This window comes from Astatotilapia calliptera, chromosome 3 (assembly GCF_964374335.1).
Source record: "Astatotilapia calliptera chromosome 3, fAstCal68.1, whole genome shotgun sequence".
Classification (NCBI taxonomy): Eukaryota; Metazoa; Chordata; class Actinopteri; order Cichliformes; family Cichlidae; genus Astatotilapia; species Astatotilapia calliptera.
In genome coordinates, this window is record NC_137424.1 from 81,364,962 (window position 1) to 81,379,275 (window position 14,314).

The window sequence follows — 14,314 nt, forward strand, 5'->3', positions numbered from 1 at the left end:
ATCATCCAGATATGTAGAGAACAGTAGGAAGGACTTTCTGAAGCGTTTTTACCGTGTACTTTCATTATTATTTAAAGAACATGAAATAAGTGTACCTTACTTTGTTTTGCAAGGCATTTCACAATATTGAATCACAACACATACAGATCCAACAGTCTAAGGGAGCTTGGAAAGAAAAGCGTCTGGACTTCTCTAAGTTACTTGAAGACGTTTCACCTCTCATCTGAGAAGCTTCTTCAGTTCTAAGGTCAAATGGTGGAGAGTCCCAGATATAAACCTAGTGGGAGTGACCCCCCCACAGAGGGACAAAAGGACCCCCTGATGATCCTCTAATCGCCTGAGCCAAGGTGTGAAACTGGGTGTGGGTCCCAATCAGCCAGAGTTTTGGGTGAGTTCATTGTGAAACCTGGCCCCACCTTATCATGCAAATTCCTGAGATCAGATGGCCCAGGATGTGAGTGGGCGTTAAGGCGTCTGGGAAGGATCTCAAAACTGGATTATAGATAGGAGACAGTTGGTGTTGTTGGTTTACGAAACCAACTATCTGCTATCTATAATACGGTTTTACTCTTCAGTGTACCCTTTCAAATAAAGCTGTCTTAAGCAAACACTTCAGCTTCTATAACTCTTTTCAGCAGATATTTCTGCTTCTTCATCTGTTTTTTAGCACATTCCATTACACGGCATTCAGACTGCATTTTCACAGGAAATGCAACTTTTCCTAGTTTGACCTTTGTCTAAGGTACACAAACACACACACTCACACTCACACACACCAGGACAGTGAAAAAGAGGATAGTTTACTACACATCATAAAACACAATCATTAATCTTTAATGATCCTGCTCTATCTTTCTGTTCTGACTTTAGAGTCTTTGTTTGTTTATTGAGCCAAAATTTGGGAATCACACTACTGTTTTAGTGGGGAGAAAAGGGTGAGTGAGTGGTAGTGAGAGAGTAAACCATTACACATAAAAACTTCATCCACGCACACAGTGGCAGGTTCTGTCTCAGAGCCCTGCAACCACTCAAAATACAGACAGTTCAGGCAAAAGAACATATTGAGTCATCATTTTAGCAGCTACACCAGGTTATAAATTATAAATCCATGTGATAAAACTCTGTCTTCATTAACCCCTCCGTTCACAGATAAAATTGCAAGCCGATAATTGTAAGAGGCACAGACATGTACCTTTTACCACGTTAATCTCCACAGTAAGAAGCTTAAATTACTGCACTGATTCAAAGTAAAGGCTGGTCTTACAAACCTATCCCTTTAGCTGAGTTATCGGCTAAAGCGATGGTTTGAAGGAACAGCCTCTACTTTATTTTTCAACTGTGTTTCTTTAAAACAGAATTCAAAGCAGAAGGCAGGTAAACTAACTACTGTGATAAATCTGTCTCTATACAGCCCTTTGTGCTTTAACTGGAGATTCTGATGCATCACTGATCTGCTGTATTACACAGAACTTCCTGCTACAACGCCTCAGGTATGCCTTGCTCTGACGTACCTGCCTGGCATACATCCCTGCAGGATTCCCGTCAGTGGGAAAGTCTCGGTCACGTGAAAGGTGGAAACTTCTGAGGTCAAAGTATTCAATTAAACTCACAATCCTAATCTTAACAACCAACAACATAAAATCTATCTTAACTGATACATTCATGGTTTATATAACGGACTTCTCATAGGCCAAGATCAGCACATTCCTCTTTCTTATATGTAACGAAAGTGAAAGAACTTTACTAAAATTGTTGTGATTACATCAGTATCTGAAATGAGGAACCTGCTAAGCGCAGAGTTGAAAGCTGGGGCGGTGCTTTGTGTTAGGTCTGACAGACACAGGTCCTCCTATGCAGCAGACAGGCTCACAGAGAGAGAAACTTCTCTACAAGACTGAAACTGTTTAGAGCAAGGAGTCTCCCACTGACTGTACAAATACAGATGTATTTATTAGTTGTTAATTATCTCACGAGTCAGTGTGATTTTGACGAAATAGATTTGCAGTTTCATTTTGCTCTGCCCTGCCTACTAAGAAACCTGACACACACTAACTTGCGTACTAAAAGTGATTAAATGTTTAGCTGGGGGGTGGAGGGGGAGGTGCTTTGCCGAGTGCTGGCACAAACAGAGAGCAAACAGAAAGAGCGAAAGAGAGGTGGGGATTGGAACTTGAAGGCTATCGCTGCTTATACCATTTTATTTCTAAAAGAAATTCTTTCAAGACCTCAACAACAAAATCGAGCAGGTGAGACTCAAAGTGGCGCCAGTGGTAGTGAGCTAAACTGGGAAATTCAGAAACAGTGTCACAGAGGTATATATGAGGGTTAAAACATTTATCATCAGCATGATAATTATTTACATTTTCTACAACACGTTTTATCAGGAAGTAGTCGCGTTATTGTACCTAGGGTATAATCAGTCTAGTCCTAAAATATATTCACAAAACTGATGTAATATTTGTTGCAATTCTTACCAACTTCTTTGCCAGCTACTCTTAAAAACAAAACATTTTATACACAATGGTAATTAAAAAAAAACAATAAATAAAACATTTAAAAGTCACTTAACATTTTCAAATATTACTCTTAAACACCAGTCATAATATATTTATAGTATTTATTCTCTAAGACCAACTTCAAGTCTGCTATGGTTCTGGGACTCCGCAAATCATATGTGCACCATTAGCTTCTTAAGTGGTTTAGAGTAATGAACCAGGCTGGGAGTTTTTAAAAGCCTCAGGAATCTTTTGCAGGTGTTTAGAGTTAATTCGTTGATTCAGAAGGACCTGTAGACCACTTATTGTTCTCAAGGCCATGTTGATTCATGTTGTAATTCTTTTCTGCATTTCTCCTTGTAGATTGGAGAACAAACAAACAAACAAAGATGGAGCTGTTGTGGGTTGTGATGTTGTTAGTCTGCACAGTCTTTGGTGCCGCCGATTACAAAAGGATAACTGGGAAGACTGTGATTGGGATTGATCTGGGGACCACATACTCATGGTAAGTCACTTCAGGCTCTTTAAATAATGGAATGATGTCTCTGTGGAAAAATAATATGGGATTCAGACTGAATTCAAACTGTTTCCTTGCAGTGTTGGAGTGTTCAAGAATGGGCGTGTGGAGATTATTGCCAATGACCAGGGAAGCCGAATCACCCCCTCCTACGTGGCCTTCACCAGTGAAGGTGAGCGTCTGATTGGTGATGCTGCCAAGAATCAGCTGACCTCTAACCCTGAGAACACTATTTTTGATTCAAAGAGGCTGATTGGTCGCACATGGGGTGACTGGTCTGTGCAGGAGGACATCAAGTACCTGCCCTTCAAGGTGAGCTTTCAAGCTGAAAATAAAACTTGTTGGTTCTTTGGGTCATGTTTGAGCTAAATTCTTGTTAAATTAATATTGATGTATATTCCTGTGAAGGTTACTGAGAAGAAGAGGAAGCCCCATATCCAGGTTGACATTGGTGGTGGGCAGGTTAAGACCTTTGCTCCTGAGGAGGTTTGTGCTATGGTGCTGACTAAGATGAAGGAGACTGCTGAGGCTTACCTTGGCGAGAAGGTACAAAAATGTCAGAGATTCTAAATAAGTGAAGATGCAAATCTTAATTAACCCCTTTATGGGCTAATTAAGAGCGATAAGAGCGGGCACGCTCCATTTAGCTTAACTATTTTTAAATCCCGGTAGCACTGCAATTAGATAAGCCAGCGCATTTTCACATAAGATAAGAGAGAGATAAGATAAATCTTTATTAATCCCTCGGGTGGGTTCGTAATATGAAACTGGAGGAGTTGTACTTACTGTCAGGGCTCTGTGTGCGGGCAGGCAGAGAGGAGGATCCAAACGCAGGACTCAGACACAAACGTGAAACTCAAAATCCTCAGCTTAATTGCTGGTACAAAAACAAACACTAAAGTGAACACGGAATATGGAAAACAAAAACACACAGGCATGATCTGAGGGTACGACGCGACACTGACACAGAGAAACACAGGGCTTAAATACACAGATGGCAGTAATCAAGGGATAAGAAACAGGAGGGGAACACACCTGGGAGAAATCACAGCTGACGAGACAGGGGAAACGTAAATTGAGCACACTCACCTACGATACAGACCTTCACCATAAAACAGGAAACTCAGACACATGGAACCAGACAAGACATTGAACTAAACAGACAGATTCACAAACAGACGGGGTGACACCATAGACAGACAGAGATACAGACGCAGACTCAGAGGCAGACCGAATGTAACACGTAGAACTCAAACAATAATAATAATCATGATAATAAATTGGAAAATGATAATAATAAACTTAAAGCGCTGGGTCGCCGACCCAGGACCATGACAGTACCCCCCCTCAAGGGCTGGCTCCAGACAGCCCAACAGAAACACAAAAACAGCCCAAACCCCCCCCCCCCCCCCCCCAAAAAAAAAAAACAGAAAACGACCCAACCAGGGCGGGCGGTGGAGGACCAGGACGGAGGGACATAGTCCAAAAAGGCCCAGACGGACAAGTTCAGGGGGCCGACAGCGCAGGAGGCCAAAACAGTGCAGTTCTGGAGGCCGACCATGCGGACGGCAACGGTGGCGGGAATGCAAGCCTGGAGGCTGGCTACGCGGAAGGCAGTGGCGGCAACAGAAGTCCTGAGGGCGGCCACGGTGGTGATGATGCCCAACAAGCGGCCTGGCAGATGACCGACGATGTGGAGGTGGTAGTAGGGGACCCGAAGGCTGCGTGGCCCCTGCAGCACCAGGCGAAGCGGAGGTTGGACCAGACGAGGCAGAGGCTGAAGCCGAAGCTGGGCCAGGCGACGCTGAAGCGAATGCGAAGACTGAACCAGGCGAAGCTGATGCAGAGGCGGGGCCAAACGAAGCCGGTGATGCGGGACCTGGACCAGACGAGGATGAAGACGTGGGAGCTGGACCAGACGAGGATGAAGACGCGGGAGCTGGACCAGACGAGGATGAAGACGCGGAGGCTGGACCAGACGAGGATGAAGACACGGAGGCTGGACCATACGAGGATGAAGCGGATGCGGAGGCTGGACCAGGCGAGGCTGAAGCGGACGCGGAGGCTGGACCAGGCGAAGCGAATGAAGCCGGACCAGGCGACGGCGTGGGTGAAGCTGAAGCCGGTCCAGGCGAAACTGATGGAGCTGATAAGGTGGCTGCTGCGGGCGAGGATGATGAGACTGCAGCGGGCGAGGATGATTAGACTGCAGCGGGCGAGGATGATGAGACTGCAGCTAGCGAGGATGATGAGTCTTGGGGCTGGACGGGCTCCTCGGGCCCTCCAGCTGACGAGGCAGGAAGCCGGCTAGGTTCTCCTGAACCTCCAGCTGACGAGTCTTGGGGCTGGACAGGCTCCTCGGGCCCTCCAGCTGACGAGACAGGAAGCTGGGCGGGCTCCTCGGGCCCTCCAGCTGACGAGACAGGAAGCTGGCTAGGTTCTCCTGAACCTCCAGCTGACGAGTCTTGAGGCTGGACGGGCTCCTTGGGCCCTCCAGCTGACGAGACAGGTAGCTGGGCAGGCTCCTCGGGCCCCCCAGCTGACGAGGAAGGTCGCTGGGCAGGCTCCTCGGGCCCTCCAGCTGGCAAAGCAGGAGGCTGGGCGGGCTCCTCGGGCCCTCAAGCGAGAACAGTCTCAGGAACAGTGGGCATAGGGGCCCCTGGAACACACAGGACAAAACCAGCGGGGGCGGGGACCTCTGGCAGGGACAGAACGGAACCAGCAGGCACACGGGCCTCTGGCAGGAACAGATCAGAACCCGCAGGCAACACAGGCCTCTGGCAGGAACAGATCAGAACCAGTAGGCACACGGGCCTCTGGCACGGACAGAACGGAACCAGTAGGCACACGGGCCTCTGGCAGGGACAGAACGGAACCAGCAGGCACACGGGCCTCTGGCAGGGACAGATCAGAACCAGTAGGCACACGGGCCTCTGGCAGTAACAGAACAGGACCAGCGTGCCCACGGGCCTCTGGCAGGGACGAAACAAGTTGCGCTGGCTTCTTTATGTCCAGGGGTCCAGAGTTAATTGAATGCTGATATTTAACCTCTAGGGAGGCCCCGGAGAGAGTAGAAGTCCCAAATTGAGCTAGGTCTTGAGGAGCAATGAAAGTCTGTGTGGGGCTATTCTCCCCCTGAAAGTGAGTGGGTGGAGATGGTGGCCGAGAAGCAGGCTGTGTTAATGGCTGAGCTGCTGGCAATACCAGAGAGCGCACTAAGGTCGACTGAGATGCAGGAGACGGAACTGACTGGAGAACAGGAGGAGACGGAACCGATGATAAAGCTAATGATTCCTCTACCAACTGAGCTACCGACTGGGCCATGGACTGTAACAGAGTTTGTAATATGTCTGGCTGTGGTAGCGACTGAGCTATGGATAGCGGGGGTGAAGACTGAGCTATGGGTGACTGAACTTGAGGTGAAAGTGGTGGTGATGGAGTTGGTGACTGGGCTACAGGCGGCTTCTGAGCAGGAAACACAGGACACTGAGCTACAGGTGGCTGCTGAGCAGAAAGTACTGGAAACTTAGCTGAAGGTGGCTGCTGAGCAGGTGACACTGGAAACTGTGCTACAGGTGGCTGCTGAGCAAAAAACTGAGCTGACACGGGCTTAAGAGTCTCTGGGGTGACACACACATTGTTTGCTCTCACAGAAGTGTTGAGTTGAGGACGAACAGCAGTCACTATATGCTTGACAAGTTCAGGAGCATGATAATCACCCGGAACCTTTTGAGGCATAGAGTCATAGATCTCCTTGGTTTCATCGACAGGTTTAGAAAGGTGAGGTATGGGACAGTCTAAATAGTGCAATGAACCGGGAGAATTGTCCTTCAAATAATCACTCCTTTCATTTACAGTTCTTATTTCAGCAGGGGGCGAAAGAGTGGCCCCACCACTCACCCTAGCCAGCTGTTCAGAAAAAGTCCTAGGCTCCCACTGGAGCTGTGAATGCTGGCAGCGGGTCCGCCGCTTTCCCGTCAAAGAGGGATCGGGACTGGCTGAGGGTGACGTGGAAAAACTCTGCAGCGGCTGCTCCTCCTGCGGTATGGAATCGCTGGGTGAGTCGGGTGGCACAATAATGATTCCTAACATCTTGTAGACCACCTGTGCAGGCGTAAGCTGGTTGCTTGCAGGCTCGTAGTAATCCTCCCGGGACCGGCTGGAGCGTTTTCTGCGAGACCGGGGCGTCCGCGGGGAGGAAGCAGACGAGTGGGCTGAAGGGTAGGCTGCCAGCGAGGAACGGCAGCACGGAGGCCCTCCAAGCACTAACCGGGTCCCGTCAAAACGGGAGCTGCGCTTCCACAGTGAGTCCGCTGGATCCATTACTGGTCACGTCGTTCTGTCAGGGCTCTGTGTGCGGGCAGGCAGAGAGGAGGATCCAAACGCAGGACTCAGACACAAACGTGAAACTCAAAATCCTCAGCTTAATTGCTGGTACAAAAACAAACACTAAAGTGAACTGAGCACACTCACCTACGATACAGACCTTCACCATAAAACAGGAAACTCAGACACATGGAACCAGACAAGACATTGAACTAAACAGACAGCTTCACAAACAGACGGGGTGACACCATAGACAGACAGAGATACAGACGCAGACTCAGAGGCAGACCGAATGTAACACGTAGAACTCAAACAATAATAATAATCATGATAATAAATTGGAAAATGATAATAATAAACTTTAAGCGCTGGGTCGCCGAACCAGGACCATGACACTTACATCTTATGCATTCAACTTGTCCTCGGTCTCCTTCCAAATATGGCTTTGCAAAGATTGCAACCACTTGCAGCAATAAAACCTTATATTTCAGAAACACGTTTTGCTGATCAGATCAGCTGTTCATAGCACTTCCCATTTTGGAATAGACGTCAGTGCCAATTATCGCATGTTCTCCATCCCCTGCCCAAAATCAGAAGTGATGTCATATTTTGTGGGTAATGTAGTTTTTCCTTTTAAGACTGTTATAGGCCTATACTGGTGATTTTAAAAGTTATGTTTGACTTTATGCTTTTTTGTTTAGTTTCTGGGATGCTTAGACCTCAAATTGCACTGTTGGAAATAGTTTTTTTTGATGAACATGCTGTTTGTTTTGCAAATTTGAAATGTAATATTTAATTCATATTTTCCCCACAGTATTTAAAAGTTGGTGTATCTCAAAAATAAAACTATGAAGACCCTCAAAATAAATTTCCTGTGGTTGGAAACTACTTTGTGCAACTTTATTGTATAATAAATAATTTATAATAATTTATATTTCTTTGTAGTTCATTGCAATTTTTTGCAATTCTTTATAGTTACTATGGACTTAATGCATTTGTGTCTATTCTGCCCTCCCTGTACGTTGATGCCCAGTTTGGCAGATAGATAAACAGTTCTTCAAAAGGAGAGGCAAAGGCTTCCAGTTCTCATTGCAGGGTTTATTTGTCTCCCTAATGAAGGCACTGTAAAACTACAAACATAAGAAAAGCATATTAAAACATACATCTGGAACATAATATATTTCTCACATTACAAAGTACAGACTGAAGACTTAGCAACTTGAACTATAGCTGGCATAACCAAGAAAAATAAATGAAAACATGTTAACGCCAAATCCCGCTAGCTTGATGCTAACACATAATGGAATTTCCTATTGACATGCTAACACAATTAGCATCGGCAGTGCAGCTAACATGTCGGCTTCAAATATGAGAGTCAACAACCCATTTTACATCACATGCTTAACATGAACACAGAATATAATCGTACTTACAAGCATATATTTCTCATGCTCCAGTACAGCCAACTTCAGAGCTAATATTTTGTGTGCTGGTATCAACTTGGCCAGACTCCATGAACTTTTTCTATATTTACTAGCGAAACTTGAGTACACAAACCCGCTTCCTCCCCCTAGTGGGGTGGTGGAGCTACTGCACCCCAGCAGTGGCAGCACAGTGTCATTAAATTTGCTATATAATGATTGTATTGATGTATAGCAACTTGAAATTCTCCCAAAAATGGCATTACAGCATATAAAAATATGAAGATAAGCTGTGGCGGACTTGGTTCTGTGGTAGGTCTTAAAGGGTTAAAGAGTTAAATGGTCTATCATGAAATCTGACTTTATCGTTTTTCCTTAGGTCACACATGCTGTGGTCACTGTCCCAACCTACTTCAATGATGCCCAGCGCCTGGCCACTAAGGATGCTGGTACCATTGCTGGTCTGAATGTTGTGCGAATCATCAATGAGGCGTAAGCATCCAGTCAAAAATGAATTTGATCATCTGCAATTTGAAACTGCAAAACAATGCCCCTGCCCTCCTATTGAAAAATAAATTCTTACTGTATTCTTTAGAACTGCTGCTGGTATTGCTTATGGCCTGGACAAGAAGGATGGAGTGAAGAACATTCTTGTCTTCGATCTGGGTGGTGGCAGCTTTGATGTTTCTATTCTGACCATTGACAATGGTGCATTCCAAGTGATAGCCACCAATGGTGACACTCATCTGGGAGGTGAGGACTTTGACCAGCGTATCATGGAGCACTTCATCGAGCTGTACAAGAAGAAGACTGGCAAAGATGTGCGCAAAGACAACCGTGCTGTGCAGAAGCTGCGTCGTGAGGTCGAGAAGGCCAAGAGGGCGCTATCTGCCCGGCACCAAACCCACATTGAGATCGAGTACTTCTTTAAAGGACAAGACTTCTCTGAGACCCTGACTCGTGCCAAGTTTGAGGAGCTGAACATGGTAAGATATTAATTTGGTTAATTAATTCAAACCCTTTTGGAAAAGCGGTTGAACGAGCTTTTTAACTTGTGTGTTCTTTAAAACCCAGGACCTGTTCCGGTCCATCCTGAAGCCTGTACAGAAAGTGCTGGAAGATGCTGAATTGAAGAAGTCTGACATTCATGAGATTGTCCTGGTTGGAGGCTCCACTCGTATCCCCAAAATCCAGCAGCTGGTGAAGGAGTTTTTCAATGGCAAAGAGCCATGTAGAGGCATTAACCCTGATGAGGCTGTGGCATACGGAACTGCTGTGCAGGCTGGTGTGCTTTCTGGAGAGGAGGACACTGGTGAATAATGACTCTTACAAATATTTTATTAAATAGGGTTGAGCTTTCAAATGTGATCAAATGTTTAGTAAACCTTTTCCCTCACTTGCAGGTAATGTGCTTCTTATGGATGTGTGCCCCATGACCCTTGGTGTTGAGACTGTTGGAGGAGTAATGACCAAGCTGATCCCCAGGAACACAGTGGTGCCCATCAAAGAAGCCCAGATGTTTACTACACCCTCTGATTACCAGACAACTGTCGCCATCAAAGTCTATGAAGGTAAGAGCTTGGATGTTGTTTTTTTAAAGTTGCCAAATAGTGTTTTTATAAAAAAGGATTCAATGACAAGAAATGTGTGACACTGGAATTTAACGTTCCACAAGTCTAATTGTGACTGTTTTTCTTTTTCTTAGGTGAGCATCCTTTGACCAAAGACAACCATTTCCTGGCTACCTTTGACCTGACTGGCATCCCTCCTGCTCCTCGTGGTATACCGCAGATTGAAGTCACCTTTGAGATTAATATCAATGGCATTTTATGTGTCACTGCTGAGGACAAGGCCACAGGAAACAAGAACGAGATCATAACTGACCAGAACTGGCTGACACCTGAGGACATCAAACACATGGTGAACGACGCCGAGCACTTTGCTGAAGAAGACAAGAAGCTGAAGGAGAGGATCAATGCTCACAATGAGCTGGAAGGCTACGCATATTCCCTGAAGAACCAGATTGAATCCATTGAGAAGGCAGTGGAGGAGAAGATTGAATGGTTGGAGTCCCACCAAGATGCTGACCTGGATGACTTCCAGACCAAGAAGAAGGAGCTTGAGGAAGTGGTTCAGTCCATTATCAGTCAGCTCTGTGGTAGTGCAGGTGGTCCACCAGCAGACGGCAGTAAGCAAAACGAGAAGGATGAGTTGTAGGCAGGTTTGAAGTCTTAACACTCCTTGGCCCTCTGGCATGTTGGCGTACATATTGGACTGATGGGACTGAAATTGGGACAGAAGTGGTTGGGAAGGGGCTAACAATAACAAGTGACCATACTGAATGTAGCTGATGATAAAATGTTTGTGTGGGTTGCCATGACAACACCAGAAGCGTGTCTGAGATTGTTGTATTGTTTTCTATTTGTTTTCCTGTATTTGGGACTCATGTTTGTGTACACTTACAGTAGAAAGAGATATGAGTCCAGTGATACATTTTTATAAAAAATGTTTCTGTTAAAAATTATTCTGAAGTAGTTCCTTCCTGTGAGTCGCGGGAACTGGAAGTTGTGAGACAAGAGAGACAAGACAACGATAACACGGAACATGGAATCTACAACTTCTCTACTGCTGGTTTTACAAGGCGTACACAGTAAAAACATGCTGGCTAATTTGTTAAGCACTTGTGCACTTTGTGAAAAGTAATAACTGGTTGAGATGGATGTCGTATGTGCTCTTAATATTATTTTACTTGTTTCTAGTTTTCACGGTGCTTCATGATTGTGAGAGTAAGTGAGAGGAATAAAAAAGAATTGTGGACATCAGTACGAAGCGTGGATTCTTTTGACCAGAGTTGATACACTGAATTTCCTCTAAGACTTTAAAATAAGTTTCAGTGTGTGGCTGTAACTCAGGTGATAGACCAGGTTGGTAGGTATCTTGCCCAAGATACTCATAGTCATTGGTAGGTATCTTGCCCAAGATACCCATGTTGCTAATGATTCATCTATGTGTGAACGATAGATAATGATAAGATCAAGGGCGTAGATTTGGCATGGACAGAAAGGACATGTCCCCACCAATATCCAGCGATTATTGAATTGTCCCCACCTATAATTTGACCTCTTCGAGTAAAGAAAAACAAACCCGATAGAAAGAAAAAAAAAAGATCTGTCAACGACTCATTCACCCAGCGGTGCAAAAAGAGTTAAATTACGTTCTCTACTGGAGTCCTACCTCATGTGACAAATATGGCCAATGTGATTGGCTGTGCCTTTCATGGCCATACATGCCAACACTCCCGATTATTCTGGGAGAATCCTGAATTTCAATGCCCCTCCTGAAAATCTCCCAGAGCCGTCGTTCTCCCCAATTTCTCCTGATTTTCCACCCGGACAACAAAATTGAAAAACCATATCCCAGGTTGGCAAGTATGTGCTAGGCTTTGGCCCACATCAGTCTAAAATTGTATGTAACCATGAATAACGTGATGCTATGTCCACCAGGAGAGACTGGACAGTATAGATGTAAAACAAATATGCCAGCACTTTATCTCAGTTAATGAGAGGAGAAGGCATGTGTTTGGCTCCTTCACATAGTGGACATTGAGTTGTTGTGTGGGGCACCAGTAGTCCATGTCTGTTGCTGTAACAGTAGTTCATGTTTAGAATAAAAAATCCCAGCTCACTGATTTGATAGGGGCAATAGTGTGCCTATTGCGATCGTGGCTTAAGAGTTGGGCGTTTGTCTTTAATCAGAAGGTTGCCGGTTCGAGCCCCGGCTTGGACAGTCTCGGTCGTTGTGTCCGTGGGCAAGATACGTTACACGTTGCCTACTGGTGGTGGTCAGAGGGCCAGAGGGATGACTGGATGTGTAAAGCACTTTGGGGTCCTTAGGGACTAGTAAAGCGCTATACAAATACAGGCCATTTAAAATGTTGCATGATTTTGCTGAGAGACCTTTTACTTTGTGGTAATCTTAGACAAAAACCACCAGGTAATGCAGTGTTCCCTTAGTACTAATGTACAGTATGAGAGACGTTGGTGTACAATAACTGAAGTAATGTTGTTAAGTCCTTAAGGTCATATTCTTTTATTGTCATGACTGTATTTGAAGCTATTTTTATTTTTGTATGATACCTGAGTTATATGGAATATGGCTGAAGTAAACTAAAGTCTAAAATCAGTCATTTGTTTAATAGTAATTAATAGTGTCTGTGAAGGTTCTCAGTCATCCGGGTCATTGTAGACTAAGGTGCTTGGAAAGAAAAGCGTCTGGACTTCTTTGAGTTGCTTGAAGACGTTTCACCTCTCATCCGAGAAGCTTCTTCAGTTCTAAGGTCAAATGGTGGAGAGTCCCAGATTTGAACCTAGTGGGAGTTTCCCTCCAAACGGGGACAAAGGACCCCCTGATGATCCTCTACCTAATCACATGAGCCAAGGTGTGAAAGCGGGTTTGGGACCTAATCAGTCAGAGTTTCGGGTGAGCTCATTGTGAAACCTGGCCCCACCCTATCATGTGATTTCCTGAGGTGAAATGGCCCAGGATGTGAGTGGGTGTTAAGGCGTCTGGTAAGGGATCTCAAAACTGGATTATAGATGGCAGACAGTTGGTGTCGTAAACCACCGCCTATTGACTATATATATATCTATATATAGATATATATAGATATATATAAAGCGTTATATAAATGCAATCCATTATTATTAATGTTTGTACTAACTTGGTTTTAAAGCCTTTACTGTAAAATAAACGCCGTTCAATAGTCAACCTTAATCTTACAGAGAATGTGATGATTTTATGGATAATTAAAGTCAGTCATATATCCACAAACACAACAAGCTGAAAGTCAGTGATGCTGCTCGGTTTGCAGTCCTGAATATCACGGCACAAACAGGATTCACTGCACTGTTAATGTTAGCTGTATTATATTGCTGCCTCTGTTCGGTGGTGTCGAGCCAAACGGACTTTAACGTGTGTTTGAACGAGCTGACGGTTCACTCGTTAAGCTGAAAGATGCTTTAATCACAGCAGTCACACATGTGTCCACTGCACCATCTGGGAACTCTTCTTGTTTAGCACTCGTAATAACACAAACACTAAATCCTGCTTCTCTGGTGCTGTTGTGTAGCAGTGAAAATGTATTTATAAGTTACACATGTTTTTGAATCCTGCAGCTTATCACACATTTGATTTCCATGTGTGACAACTGCAAGTGTCCAGAGTGAGGACAGACTGAGGGACCCACTGCTGCACATCATCTGTGAGGCTTTGCACCCCTGATGATCCACCAGGACAAACTCAGCAGTGTGTGAGGAAGAGGAGGAGGAAGAGCCAGCAGCAACTGACAGATGGAGAGAATAGACAGACTGTTCCCTGTTTGTGAAAGACTGCTAGGAAAGTTTAACATAACTAATTGTCTGTCCTGAATCAGTCTTATTAGGTAATGTTCAAATAATTTTATGTTAAGTGACGCTGAAAAACTAGTTCATGCATTTATTACTTCCAGGCTGGACGACTGTAATTCATTATTATCAGGATCTCCTAAAAACTCCCTG

At 45.0% G+C, this 14,314-nt stretch overlaps 1 protein-coding gene and 1 long non-coding RNA gene across 2 annotated transcripts; one reads left to right on the forward strand and one right to left on the reverse strand.

The window, feature by feature from the left end:
• The first annotated feature begins 2,571 nt into the window (after window positions 1–2,571).
• LOC145425962 (endoplasmic reticulum chaperone BiP-like) lies at window positions 2,572–11,902 on the forward strand. Its single transcript, XM_080299474.1, has 8 exons — window positions 2,572–3,000; window positions 3,093–3,324; window positions 3,421–3,558; window positions 9,139–9,251; window positions 9,355–9,745; window positions 9,834–10,071; window positions 10,163–10,330; window positions 10,465–11,902. Exons 1-8 carry the CDS (start codon window positions 2,885–2,887, stop codon window positions 10,974–10,976), a joined length of 1,908 nt encoding a protein of 635 aa, XP_080155600.1. The 5' UTR covers window positions 2,572–2,884; the 3' UTR covers window positions 10,977–11,902.
• LOC145425982 (uncharacterized) lies at window positions 8,422–8,855 on the reverse strand. Its single transcript, XR_013906751.1, has 2 exons — window positions 8,772–8,855; window positions 8,422–8,468 (listed from the first exon to the last, which is right to left on the reverse strand). It is a non-coding gene; the product is annotated as an uncharacterized LOC145425982 (long non-coding RNA).
• Window positions 11,903–14,314: the final 2,412 nt, after the last annotated feature.